Source organism: Typopeltis vanoorti, chromosome 5 (genome assembly GCF_054136105.1).
Source record: "Typopeltis vanoorti isolate ZY-2024b chromosome 5, IOZ_Tvanoo_1.0, whole genome shotgun sequence".
Taxonomy (NCBI): domain Eukaryota; kingdom Metazoa; phylum Arthropoda; class Arachnida; order Uropygi; family Thelyphonidae; genus Typopeltis; species Typopeltis vanoorti.
Window position 1 is genome coordinate 140433020 of NC_143553.1, and position 15384 is coordinate 140448403.

General features: G+C 32.9%; 1 protein-coding gene across 1 annotated transcript in view; it reads right to left on the bottom strand.

The window, feature by feature from the left end:
* LOC150106877 (E3 ubiquitin-protein ligase RNF19B-like) overlaps positions 1–15384 on the bottom strand; it is a 328715-nt gene that overhangs the window by 72688 nt on the left and 240643 nt on the right. The window contains exon 11 of the mRNA XM_090392786.1: positions 12841–13002. Within this exon, the coding sequence (XP_090248912.1) occupies positions 12841–13002 (162 nt within the window). The remainder of the gene's footprint in view (positions 1–12840; positions 13003–15384) is intronic.

A 15384-nucleotide genomic window follows, 5' to 3' on the forward strand; every position in this document is an offset into this window, starting at 1 on the left:
TAATTTAATCTTATTTGTATTTGATTATTTTCATATATACTTATGATAGCTTTTAGAATATTTGGTATTAGTCTTTCTTTTAATATGTTAAATAAAATATTTCTTTTAACTTTATCAAATGCTTTTTCGAAGTCGATGAATGTAACACGTGTTTCTAAATTATATTCTCTTCTTTTCTCTGTTATTAATTTTATGCAAAATGCTGGGTCTGTACATGATTGTCCTTATCTAAATCCATTTTGTACTTCTGAAATAAAGCTTTCAGAACATTTTATTAGTTTTATTATTTTAAATTCTGCTATGTATTTTGTAACAGGAATTTACAATATTTATACCTCTATAATTTTTAGGGTCATATCTACTAAATTTTTAAAGATAGGGATCATTATTGCTTTTTTTTTTCATTCTACCAGTGGGTTACTTGTTGAATAGATTTTGTTTAAAAATAATAAGTCTTTCTTTGAACCTTATTCCTGCATATTTATATAATTCTGAACCAAACTTATCTTCTCCAGGTGATTTTATATTCCTCATTTCTTTCACGCTGATTTCTAATTCTTTGCTAGTTATTTCCTTTTCATTAAATGTTTGCCAGTTATCTTTTTTAAAGTATTTATCTGTCAACAATTCTGTATAGAAATTTAGAAATTATTCTAAATTTATGTTTTATGCTTTCTTTAATACGTTATTATACAAGCACCTCCATGGAGTCTGAAGACTCATTGTGGGAGATCCAGTCTATCCACGCAATCTAACCTAACCTCTCCTTGAAAACATTCACAGACAAAGCACTCACAACTGATTCTGGCAACCCATTCCACTCATTCATCACTCTCCAAGAAAAAAATCTAGTCCTCACACTCCTACTGACAACACTTTTATTCAATTTCCAGGGATGACTCTTTATTCTGGTTCCTCTAGCCAAACATTGAAACATTTTCCCCTACATCTATCCTATAAAGTCCTTTAAGCAACTCAAATGTTTCTATCAAATCTCCTCTTTTTCTCCTATCAACCAACTTCTGCAATCCACACACACCTTCAATCTATCCTCATAGGGAGCATTTTACAGGCCACTCACCATCTTGGTCATTTGCCTCTGAATATCCTCCACCACTTCCTCATCCCCAAGAAACCCAGGGGACCAGACTTGAGCACAGTAATCCAGATGTGGGCATATCAAGGCCTTATAAAGAGGAATTATAACTTCCTTATTTCTACATGTTAATGTGTTCTTTCACTAGCCAAGTAATCTTATGGGCTAATTTAGCAACCTTAGCAATGTGTTCTCTAAACTTTAACTCTATCTACCACCACACCTAAATCTCTAGCTTCATCTATTTCCTGGAGTACAGTGCCATCAATGTGATACACAGCTTGTAATCTATTTATCCCAAAATGCATAAATTTACATTTCTCGACATTAAATTGATACCATCAACTTTTGCCCATATTGACAGCCTATTTAAATCTTCCTGCAAGTTCTCCACATTGCCTTGATTAATTATTACTCTACCTAATTTCGAATCATCAGCAAACAAGTGAATATTTCCTTTCAGGCTATTTCCTATATCATTTATGTACAAATTAAACAGCAATGGTCCCAGCACTGAACCTTATGTCACACCACTAGTAACCTATTTTTGCCTCGATTCTGCCCCTCCATATATCACTTTTTGACATCTGTCCAGCAGTCACCCTCTTATCCACTTAACCAGTGTCATATCCATCCCCATTTGTTCTAATTGGCATACTGTCAAATGCTTTTACAAAATCATCATGTAGCCATTTCCTTTATCCAACTCAGCTGTTACTCTATTATAAAAAGTTAGTAAATTACTAAGGCATGACCAACCCTTCACAAAGCCATGTTGACCCTCATATACAGTATCATATTTTTATCTACCCATTCTTGAATTCTCTTTTATACCAATTTTTCAAGTACTTTTACCATGCCTGAGATACTGATTGGTCAATAATTTGCTACTGTAGTCTTAGAACCTCTTTTATGCAAACGATTAATTTTGCCCTCTTTCCACTCCCTTGGAACTCTACCAGAGCTGAGACTTAAATTAAACAACTTAGTCAAAGGCATTGCCAGTTCCCTTACACATGCTCGCAAAACCCTAGCAGATATCCCATCTAATCCCACAGCTGTATTTACAATGAGATTCTGCAATATCCTAAGAACCTCCAGTTCATTACCTCTGTTCCCACATTAGTGTCTGTCACATATGTTAAAGCAGTAACCTCACTAGGAAGATATGTGCTTGCAAAGTGATCACTCAGTAAATCAACTATTTTATCTGCTTCTGTCTCGTCGTGACCATCATCACTCATTAAGGTTAATGTTCCATAGTTATTCTTCCTCTTATTTGCCACATAACGAAAGAACTTTTAAGGATTTCCTTTGTTTGGCTAAATTCTTCTCATAATCTGATTTTGCCTTCCTTGCCATGCTGGTCTTTATATACCTACCCTCCACAGCATTTTCTTATTCTGCAGCTCGTGCATAATGATATTGTTCATCCATCTAACTCCTACCCGATTAACCCTCCTTACCCTAGGCATACAATTTAATACTGCTTCCTCTAGATCAGTGGTGTTCAACCTTTTTTACTACGCAAGCTACTTTTCTATAAAAAGTTATTCGGCGATCTACTCTCTTATATCACGTTCCTACAACCTGATAGCTGATTATGCACAAATAAACAACTAAAAAAAATATACAACTAAAAACTTTATTTGTGTATTTAAAAATGTATTTATCACTTTTAATTATTTTAATACAGCAAAAAAAAAAAAAAAAAAATATTGGAATAAAATATTTCTCTATTTTGGAAAACCAAAGTTAGAAAAAAACAACAGATTGATTACAAACTCACAAGTTACAGGAAATGCTGGTTGATTAAAAAAAAAAAAAAAGTTAATGTGAAATTTGGCATTGTTTAGACCTCGCAATATTTTCATGGTCAAGTTGATACGAAGAGGTGGCAATCGCAGACAAGCATCCAAATGATCATTTGTAATTTGGTTTCTTAATTGATTTTTTATGATGGTCATATTTGAAAAAGTGGATTCTGACAAGTATATTGATCCGAAACATGACACAATTTTTCGCGCAATATCAGTTAATATTGGGAATTTTTCATGTGCATACTTCCAAATGACTTCATTGTTTATTAATTTCAAATGTAAACTATTCTAAATGTTTATTATCTCAAGTTCTACTTCAGCTTGGTTTATATCAAACAGCCCTAATTTTATTTGAAATTTCTGTGATGTTCAAGTTTTCTTGAAATGGATTATTGATAAAAGATATAATCATTTCAGTTTTATTAAAATCTTTAAATCTTGAATTTATTTCTTCCTCAACTAATTCTATTTCACGAATAAATTCTTTAATTCATAGCAAAGCATTTCTTGATTTTGTTTAAAAAATTTTAATAAATATGGGAGATGTCTAAATTCGCGATCATTTATATTTTTCTTTAATAAAAGTAAGTATTGTTGGAAAGTTTTTATTGAACTTAACATGTCAATTAAATTTTTATCTCTACCTTGTAACTCTAAATTTAAATTGCTTAATTTCGTACGGAAAGCTACTAAAAATGATAAGTGTAACAACCATCATTTATCACTCAATTGTGGATAAATATCTCCTTTTTCATCAAGAAAATTTTTTATATCATTAATTAATACAAGAAATCGATAAAAATTGACTATTCTGCTGAGCCAGCAAACATTATTGTACAACAGAAGTTCCCTATCATCATCTGCCTGTAATTTAAATAACCGCCATTGCAGGGCTTTTCCTCAAACAAAATTTACAATTTTAAATGTAATATCCAAAACATCTTTTGTGTTTAATCTTTTACTGCACAGTACTTGTTGGTGAATAATACAGTGGTACGTTAAAAAATCTGGATATTTGTCATCATTTTTACATAATGAAATGAAGCCTGATTTACTACCTATCATTGCAGGAGCACCATCAGTAGTAAAGACAAGTTTAAAAAGTGGAAGTTTGTGTTGTTTCACAAATTCATGAAATGCCAAAAAAATGTCTTCTCCCCTAGTCCTTCCCAATAATGGTATAATTTTCAAAAGTTCTTCTTTACTTGAATAATGAATACCATGCAAATAAATACCATTAACTGAGCAATATCAGTGAAGTCGTTTGATTCATCAAATTGTAATGAAAATGCAACACACTGATGAATGCCTGACATTAATCTGGCCTGGAAACTTTTCTCTGGCAATTGGAACTCTTCCTTTCGGCAATTTGAAACCTTGCCTGTGGCCTAGAAGTAGTCTCTCTCTCTAGCGACATCTCGAACTGAGAAGCTCCTTTCTGGAAGCGAGAAACTCTTCTCTCAAGCAACGTGGATCCGGGCAGTCTCTCTGACGGCCTCCTCTCTGCAGCAATTCTGGAACCAGGACTCCTTCTGCTTGCTTCAGTCCCTTTTGATTAGGCCTCTTCTGAGACTTCGCATGAAGTTTGGCAACCCCCAAAGAATTGGTATTAGTCTTTCATCTTAAGTTTCAAGTTCGGCACGCCTTTGGTTCTCCTCTGCTTTATTTTGATTGTAAGTTGCTGGCCATTAGAGATGTTTACACTTAGAGCCTGCAAGCCTTTCTCATACATACAAGTTTCAATAACAATCTTTCTAATGCCACCATGTACAGCTTCGGCGACAAAAACATTGCCTTTGTTTTAAACTCTAACATATTCTTATTAAAGCAGTATATACAATTATCTTCAAAAGAGTTATTTACAAAAACATCTAATACAAACTATACAGAGACAAAGAAAGTTTATTTTTTTACAATATTCACACGGGACTTAACCTAAGTAAAAAATCGATGTAATGTGCTTTGGAATATTTAATATTTAAGCTACAATCGAGTTTTTACACTTTGCTTATAATCGTATTCACTCGGCTCTCTGTTTGATTTCCACTGATCCAAATTAATTCATTTACCCAGACTTATAAGAAAATTACTGATTTGACAATTTTAATGAAAAATAAATAAACAATAGCAATACACTTAAAGCAAATTAAAAATAATACAAAATAATGATAAATAAAATATTATGTTTTCAGTTTTAATTAAATTTGTAAGTAAGGAGGAATACACTAGAGATCGACCAAAAATCGCTCCTCGATCGAAGGGTTGAACACTCCTGCTCTAGATGATCCTTAACTATATCCCATGCACTACTAACATCCTTACCCTGCAGTGTTTTATGCCATGGTACAGATTTAAGCTTTTTCCTAAGCATGCCATAATCACCTGCCTTGTAGTTCCACAAATATCCCTTCTTCATAGAATATTCCTCATGTTTTACAATCTCCCAAATCAAGACCACATGGTCACTTTTACCAATTGAAGGCAATGTTGTCACCTTGGTTATGGATAGCTCTTCTGATCAAATGACCAGGTCCAATACTCTCCTACCCCCTAGTGCCCTTCATCACATGCTGCCTTAAGTAATTATCCCTCAGCAGGTGTATAAATCCTGTTCCTTCCTGCCATGTGATCTTTCTTCCTTCCATTCTATATCTCCACAGTTGAAGTCCCCCATAATAATCACTCGAGCTGTACTCATTATATCTGTACTTAAATGTTTCAAAATCTTATATACGTGGGGTCTTACTTTGTACAAATCATGTTCTAAATTAGAAACAAATTTGTTCCATGATTCTCTGTCTTTTTCTGACTTCTCGTTTAGCTATGGCTCTTATTTTTTTATATTCTATTTCATCTTCTAATCTTTTGCTGCTTAAACATTTATATGCTTCTTTTTTCATTTTGATTATTTCTTTGATTGTATCATCCTATATCTTCAGTTTCTTTTTATTGAATTTTTTGGTCTTTCCTAAGTTTTCATGTGCTGCTGTATTTAGTATCATTTTAATATTAAGTTCATATTTAATATTCAATTTCTTCATTTCATTTTATCTAAATATTGGTTAATTCTTTGTCATATAGCCATTGTATATTTGTGTCACTTCATAATCTAGTTTTATAAAAAATATTTTTAATTTTCTTTCTGTTCTTGTTATTTCTAGCTATTTATGTGGTATTCTTAATTTTATTTTAACGAAAAAGCAGTCACTACTTATTTCATATCCTCTGTGAACTCTATCATCATGAGAACACTTTGATGTCTTTTTATTTAAGGTAAAGTAATCTAATATTGATTTCCATACTCTTGCTGCCCAGGTATATTTATGTATGTCTTTACCTTTATAGAAAGAATTCTTTATTTTAAGGTTATTATAAACTAAAAAAGTCGATCAATTTTTTACCATTCCTGTTTAGAGTATGTTCTCCATATATTCCTATATTAATTTTCATGTTTCCAATTGTTGCATTTAAGTCTCCTGCTAATATTACATAATCATTTTTATTTATTTTATTATATATATTTTGTAATTGATTATAAAATTCAATATTATCCTCTTCTTTTTTCTGGGGCATATAAACCAATTATTGTTAAATAATCTCTATTTTTATTCTAGCTTCTATTATTCATTCATTCCATAATTTATAATATTTTAACTGTTTTGAAAGGGAATTATGCATCCAAATCACAACACCTGTTTGTGCTTTGGATGCATAATTCTCTTTGTCAACTCCACTATATATTACATTAAAACCTTCAGTTCTGATGGTTCCTTTTAATTTCTTTTTTGTTTCAGTGATTACTGCTATTTGAAAATTTCTTTCATTTAATATTTGATCTAATTTTATTTCTTTATATGCCATTCCATTTTATATTTTCTTTTCCATTTTACCTTTTCCATAGATTCATTTCGATTACCTTTCTCTGTTGGCTTAAAAGTAGATTAATGTTCTCCATGTCATGAGATGGACTAATATACAAATCTACAAAATAAAATTTAGAAGAAAAGAAAAAAAAAAAAACACTTTTTGTAACACCATTCAAATACACTGCTACTTCTCATTGTATACCATTTACACATACTGTAACATTGAAGAGTTTCCTCTTTACACCTTGTCATATGCTTTTTCCAGATCAACAAAACTTAAATACAAATCCTTGTTATATTCCCAAGATTTCTCAATTATTTATCTTCAATTGAAAATCTGATTGACAACTTCTATTTGGCCTGAATTCAGCTTGTTCTTTGCCAAGCAGTACAGTAACGAGGGTATGAAGCACCTGTCACAAGTGTCTAACTTGCACCCCCTAACCCAACAAAAGTGCCTAACTTGCACCCCCCCAACCCAAAAATGACAAAAATTTAAATGTAACAAGTTAAATTTTACTAAATGCGATATGTTAAAAACTTACTATTAATCCTATCAAAATGAGTTGCAGAATTTATGTGTCTAAAATGGCGTATTGCCGAAATTTAAAAATACAATATAAAATAGCAGACTTTTATATCTATTTATTTATTTATATTTTTTATGTTTTGCATCCCAAACCTAGTTGCGCCCAGGGCAGACGCCTCTTTTGCTATGCCCTCATTATGGCACTGTCGCCAAGCTTTCCTTCCACACATTTTCTTAGCCGTTTCTTGCATAAATCTTACCAGGAACACTCAGTAGGAAAATACCACTAATTCTCACATTGTTTTAACCCCTCCCCCCTTTTTTTTTTTATAGATGGATACTCCAATCGTCTGAACTTGACCCTCTGACCAGGCCTTCTAAATTAAACAATGCAGCCACTGTAAAATTTTCTTTTATATCTCTATATTTGAGCATTTCTGGTTGAATTTCATCTACTCCAGCCCTTTTCACATTTCAGGCTCTTGATGACATTTTCTACTTCAAGTATGAATATGTATTCCTGATTGCATTCCTGTTGGGAATTTTCTACCACTGTGCTGCCATTGCTTGTTTCATTCAGCAGTCTTTCAAAGTAATTCAGACATCTAGAATATTTTTATCTTCAGTTTTTGTCACCTTTATCACCTGATTTCTTTTACAGTAATCTTTCATCCATTTCTAAGTTTTTTCAATAGCCTCCAGAATATTTTGCTACCTTCCTGATACTTATTTTCTATGTTCTTACCAAAGTCTTCCCATGACTTTTGTTTAGCTAGTTTTACACAGTGCTTCGCTTTCTTGCATTTTTCTCTGTATATGCTTTATTCTTTTCCTTGAATACCTCTTTCACTTCCCGAGTCCACCATGGAGTTCCGATTTTTCTGTCCTTACATATCACCATATGCCTCTCTGACCAAATCAATGTTTTTTTCAGAGTTTGTCATTGAATCTCCAAGGTTTGATTCTTGTTTTTACTTTCATTTTTTTTCTTCAATGATGTTTGTGTATTTGAGTCTACAATACACTTCTGAAAGCTGTTTAACCTTAATTCATTTTAAAACTTTTTTTTACACATTCTTCTTTTCAATATGATATTCAATTTTAACCAGGTCAAAACTGAATAGTGATCACTTCCTATTTCAAATCCTCTATATAATATATAATTCCTGTGTCCTAAACCAGTGGGAAAGCATTACTATCAACAATAACATAACATTTCTATATGTCTTGTAATCATTTCCTACTCTGCTGTTTAGATCTCCAACAAGACTAACTTTTCCTTTTTCATTTGAGCACCTGCCTTCTCTAATGCCTCAAAAATTCCTCCATTTCTTTCTTGTAGAACCTTCTTAGTAGACCACTAGCACAAATAAGTTTCATTGTGCAGTTCTCCATTCTGATATTTGCCTGCATCATTCTACTTGATAATGCTTGCCATTCGAGAAGATTATAATCATATATAGTATTGAATACTATGGGTACTTCCTCTTTTCCCTGATTGTTATTGCCAGAATATAACATTTTTATTTGTTGCTTAGAAAAATCTTATCCGTTTTTGTCTTCTTTGTTTCAGTCATGCCTATTATATTGAACTGGTACTTACAATTCTTCTGCTAGTTCCATTTCTTTTCCATTGATGCTTATTAAGTTGCTATTACCAATCTTGAACTGTGTAGATGTTGAGTTAGGATGTGTTCTGGGATTTGTTCCAGTAACTGACAAAAACAGCAGGGGAGACCTTGTTTAACCAACACACCCTAGCCAACATGAAATTCTGTCATGTTATACCATCGTTTTACATTGTGGTTTAAGCCAATAAGAATACAATTTGGGTAGCTAAATCCCAAATTGCAAGCCCATCCTCATTCATTCAGTATTCAGGTAGATACCTAACAGGATGCAACAAGAGAAGGTGAGGAATGGACATTAGAAGCACCAGTTAGTTCTCCGCATTCCTTAAAGGCTATGTGGAGATCTCCTCTCAGTTATACAGCTTTGACTCTTTACCCCCCCCCTCCTTCAGGGTGAAAGATAAGTTTACTACTGTGTTATTTCTTGATGTGCCATCATTGTATTTTTTGAAATTCTTTGTCTGCTGAATATTACACAGCAGACTAGTTTTATCCTTTGTTGAGGTACTATCAGTCATTTCTACAAGTCCAGCTTCCACTAATGAAGCTTCAATAAAGGTTGCAATCAATATGGGGTAGTAACCCATTTCATAATGCATGTCATTATAAATTCTTGAAAAGGAAGTGTGCTCTGCATTATGGAATACTAAGACGCTTTATGCAGAGTCAAGTGGTGCAAACATGAAGATATTCCATGTGGAAACTTTGTTTGCTCATGCTTGGATAAAATAAGTATGAGCACAAGAATGATTTTTTGTCTAGTATAATGTACTTTCCTTCACAGCAAAAAAAAATACTTATTACAATTGAAGACAATGCACATTAGTATTATCTCCGATGTTATTTAAAATCTATATGGACCATATTATTCCTCCAAGTGGTAGTAAATCAGATATTGAAATAGGGGATACTAGGTTAATTACTCTATAAGAATAATGTTATCCTTCTTAAATAATTAATCTACAATCTTTTAAGAGTTTCTAACTTAAACAACCACTATAATAAAGTTTATGGGAAACTCAGCAATAAAAATAACTGAAAACCGATGGGGAAGCAAAAAATATGAATTGTTCTTAGTACGAACCTAGGACAGATAATTTATTTCTATTCAGCACAATTTTTTTTTAATGAATCCAGCAAACTATTACAAAAACAGATAAGAATATGTAAAGCCCATATGATGAGCAGTCAGATAAATGAATTTATAAGGAACAAGAGGAAAATGACTGGGGAGGGGAAACTAACAACATAGGTGTTCAAATCAATTTTAGCATAGTGATCTGAGAGAGGTGTTAAAAAAATAAAACTAAACAGAAATTTGTTCTGAGAAAAATTAGGGGAATGTACAAATGGCACTAATCACAGACCACACTCTTTTCTATATTCAAGAATGTGTAAGCATCATCACTTAAACAAGAATGGAAGATGATAAATTATAAAACAGTGTTTAAAGCAAAAATGGCAGAAAAATTACTCAGAAGAAAACCGAGATTAGTTCTCTTGCGAGTCTTGAAGTTCCCCAGATACAGGGTATAGTAATAGTATTACTGTAGTCTTTATGTTGAGAGGATGTGGGGAGGTGAAAGGAACTGATAATTTGCAGATTTTTTGCATTGTAACCATTGAACAGGAAGGTTTGGCAATTTTTCTTGAATTAAAAGAAAAAAATAGCCATAAGTTTAAAAAATATATAATCTCTGCACTGCTTTCAAACCTCACTGGAGGCTGGTCTCCCTTCTTCTAAGGATCCACTTTCTCCCATCTCTATTCTATGTATTTAGAAGGTTCCTTGTTTTTGCAACTTATCATATTATGGTCAGGCTGGAAGATCTGCTAATATCCACCTAAATGAACACAAAATCTAGCAGACCATGCCTTGGATACTTTCCATAGATCAGATGGAAGAAAACTATCATGTTCCATCATAGTAAATGCAAACTTCAGACTCCTTTTTGGAATCGTAGCAGATTTAAAAAAAAAAACAGCCTAATCTCAATAAGTATGTGATGTGTAGTCATGTATTTGATACTGACTGAAGCATCCGAACGCATGCACGCTACACCACATGAAATTTCAAATGGAGCTGCTTGACAGTTACTAACGTTTCTGTATTCATTTAATTTTTTGCATTTGTATTAGCACAGTTACAGCCTTGAGAAAGCTAGTGAAACTAGTTGGCTATTGTATGATCTTTATTAAAAAACTTATGGTCTCATTAAAATAAAGTTATTAGTTGTAATATATTTAGACCAAATATGAACAATTTAAGTATGATTGTATTAAACTTCCCAAGTTTTGGAAATTTTAATTCTTAGGACTCCTGTCCAACATCTAAGATTAGCCAACAGCACCCATAGAGGGTGCCCCTCATAAGACTTGAGTTTTCATGTATTCTAATATCATATTTTCCACTTACTGTTTCTTGCGAGTTTTTGTGTGTTATTACAATTTTAACATTGCATTCCTGAAGATGTCTCTTTGACAGAGATGAAATATTGAAACGATTAAACTTCTTGTTTAGTTATTTCTTTTTGTGCTGTAGTTATTCCAATAAATTGTATTATGAATGTAAACTAGCACCTAAGCCTAAATTCTCAGAAACCTGTAAACATTAGTACGATGGGTGAGCTAATTTTTAAAAAAAATTTTTTTTTTACACAGACAGTCCCCAACTTATATGAGTTATATTTAGCTAGCAAACTTTACATAACTTGAATTTTACCTAAGTCAGATTTAACTCGCTATCCATTAATCACACTCCTATTGCTTATGTGTTTACAGGGTGTGCATGTGGTATTACATTAACATTTTTAAAAGGCTATTTCTGCTAATTTCATTCACAGGATGCATAAGGATGCATACACAAATTAGATTTCACAATATAATTATTAATGCAAAGTAATATAATAAAGCATAAATAGAATGAGAAGACAGAAACAAAACACAAAAAAAACTTTGGTATTCAACCTTCCTTGTGAAATTATCAAGGAATGACTGAACAGGGGCTTCTTTCTTCTCCTCATAAAACTCTTGATAATTGTAGCCTAATCTATTTCTCTTTGGACTTTTAAGACCAAGACATATTAGGATCCATTGTCCAACTGTGTTGTTCATCTTGAGATGATATTCAAGATGTCTTGACTGGCATTATCCAGAAATTTACATCATGAAAAAAAGTGTTACGTCACGGAATCATTATGTTATGAAAGCATGCCATTCAGGAGTTGCATGTAGCAAGAAGAACTTATGGTAAAGATGTTTGCAGTATCTGCTGCAATACAAAAATCAACTTCAAAAACTTCTAAATATGTGATAAGACAAATTATGTACCTGATGCAGAATTTAAATGATAATTATCAGATAAGTACCAGATAATTTTTTCTTTATAATTTTCATTTTCTCTAGATCAATTCTGATGTGTTTATGCATGGGTTCACCTTTTCCAGTCATGATTATACTTTACCCCAATGCACACAAACACACTAAAAATTATGAAAGTGTATGAACACACACACACACACACGTCATAGCATTTGACAACCCTATTTTATTCAACAAGAATCTGATCATAATTTTCTTCAATAGCTCATAATAAATTTATTTTTTATTATTATCTGAGACCTCTAAGGAATGAAGGGCTCATCGAGGCAGGCTATTCATCACCAAAACTGGCTATCGTACCTTCTTTTAAATACATTCACACTAAATGCACTCACTATTTATATGAAAAAAATAAAATAAAATAATAACAACCAAAAGAAGGAAAAAGGATAACTTTTTGTGCAACTCCACAAACAGACTTGTAATGCAATGATAAAAACATATATGAATATTAAAAATGCAGCTAGCCTGAACTGAAATGGAACTTTTTAATGTAATACAAAATGCAAACATTTACCTGTATCCTAGAAGGGAACCAGCAAGAGCTCTTGTGCTAGCATCATCTGTAAGAGACATATTTGCTGAACGCTCGCTTAAGCTAACAGTTGCTGAAGCTGTTTCACTGTGGCTGCTAAGACTGAATCTTTTAGTTGAGGCCACATCAGCTTGAATTTCAACTCTGAAATATTAAAGAATAAATATTTCAAAGTTAATTTGTTTCTCATAATGTTATTCATAGAATGGAGCATGAGCTGATCTGCTGCCTGAGTGTGATCTTAAATAACAAAAGATTTCTCAGACCAATCTCTCTCTCAATGCAAATTATCAGCAAAAAATCAATCTGTATAAAAACCAATATCAAATAAAAACATTAAGTATTAGTGATAAAAATTTAATACCAAATGCCTGTAAAAGTTTTGAAAATAGAAGCAGGGGGCAATTTTAAATATGACTTGTAGCAATAATTTTCTGAAGTTCTTGATTTCAGTTGTTGAGTTCTATACCACATCTACACACTGAAGAAATTTTCTATAGTCACACAAAATGCACTTATATTGACAGCAGTAATTTTTGTTTTTAATTTTTTTTTTTTTTTTTAATGAAAAGTTGTTTTAGAGGAAATGAACCTGGGTGCCTTTTCACACTTAACATTTATTTCATATGAACTATAGTCATCCTCACTAAAAAAAAAAGTCAATGCTATGCTAAGAAAATTCACTATAATAAATCTTGAAATATAAATGATTGCTTTGGCTCCCATAGTTGGTTGTTTGGGTCTTCTGTAATGAGTCTTTGGACTCCATGGAGATGTAAATAATAATAATAGTTAACTTTAATGAGAGTTAACTGCATTATTAATTTTTCTTCTTCTTCTACAGAAGATGATCTGTTCACAGATGAGCAGTCATATTGCATTTTTTAAGTCTTTCCAAACCTCAACAAAAAAATTCCCTAGGATGCCTGAGCAATTAGAATAGGAAATCATCCAAATTAAATTCTAAGTGGTCAGCCATTTTATGACAGCACTTTATACACCCTAATAATTATGGTTGTTCAGCATGTGTTTTCTGGCTAGTATTGCTGAAGAATCCAAGTTTCCAGAAGGAAAATTCCTGCCACCTCCATAAAATATATAATTTGCACCATGGGTGGTGCAAAGATTGATGCATCCAACTATTGCCCAATCAGTATCTTAAGAGTAGTGGTGAAGATTTTGAAAAAATTGGTTAAGGCTCGCTTTCAGAAATGGGTTGACAGTGAAGTTCTACTTTGCAATGAACAGCATGGGTTTACTAAGGGAAGGTCATGTTTTAGCAACTTGTTCACATTCTATAATAATGTTATCACTGAACTAGACAAGGAGAATGGATACATCGTGATACTTTTGGATTTTGCTAAGACATTTGACAGAATACAGCATGGAAAGCTGTTGCATAAATAGGAGAATAGGGTTTGGATTATAAAATATTGGCATGGATAAGAGGATGGCTGATTGACAGATATCATAGAGGTATATGGGGGATGAGTCTGCAAGATTTAAAGGTAACCAGTGGTGTACTACAAGGATCAATGCTCAGTCCACTGTTATTCAATCTATATAATAATGATATTGGGAATGATTTGACAAGCAACATACAGCTATTTGCTGATAGTGCAAAGATGGATAGGGTAATCAGGAATGCTGCCGATATGTAGTACTTGCAGAATAATTTGAATAGGCTGGAATTGTGGGCATGAGAAAATGGATACCAGTTCAATGTCAGTAAATGTAAAGTCATTCACTTCAACATGATAAGATATCCAATGTATTATATTGGTGGGATAATGCTAGAAGAAATTGATGAGCCTAGGGATCTTGTTAGTAGATAGGAAGTTGAAGTTCAGGGGCCATATAGCAAAGATTGCAAATACAACTCAAAAAATAATTGCGATGTTGAAACGAACTTCTACATGTAAAGATAAGGATGTCATTTTGCCTCTTTACAAGGCCTTGATAAGACCTCACTTGGACTACTGTGCACAGGTTTGGTCTCTTGGTTTCCACTGTGATTCTGACAGAATGAAGAGAGTGCTAAGGAGAGTGTTAAAAATGATATCAGGATTGTATAATACTGATTATGAAAACAGATTGAGAATTTGTAGACTGCAGACACTAGCAGAGGAGAAAGAGGGGGTGATATGATTGAGACTTACAAACTTCTGAAAGGATCATTTAGGATTTCAGTTGATGGAATTTTTCATTTTATGGAGGGTAGGGAAAGGACAAGAGGGCATCCTCGGAAGCTGAGAATGAATGCCACTAAGAAGGGGAGTGAGAGCCAGATTTTTCTCTTAAGGGTGGTGCGTGACTGGAATGGATTGCCATTCGACGTGTGTGCAGGCAGTGTGAACGAATTCAAGTATGATAGCTGGTGCATGTAGTATGTGGCCTCCCTCGATAAATTCCTGACTCCCTCAAGGTCTCTCTTAATAATAACAATAATCTTCAGTTGAAAGTCCATAAAAGTTCCCTCAGAGGAGACTTGAGTCCATTTAATATCTCAAACAGACCTTACCATTC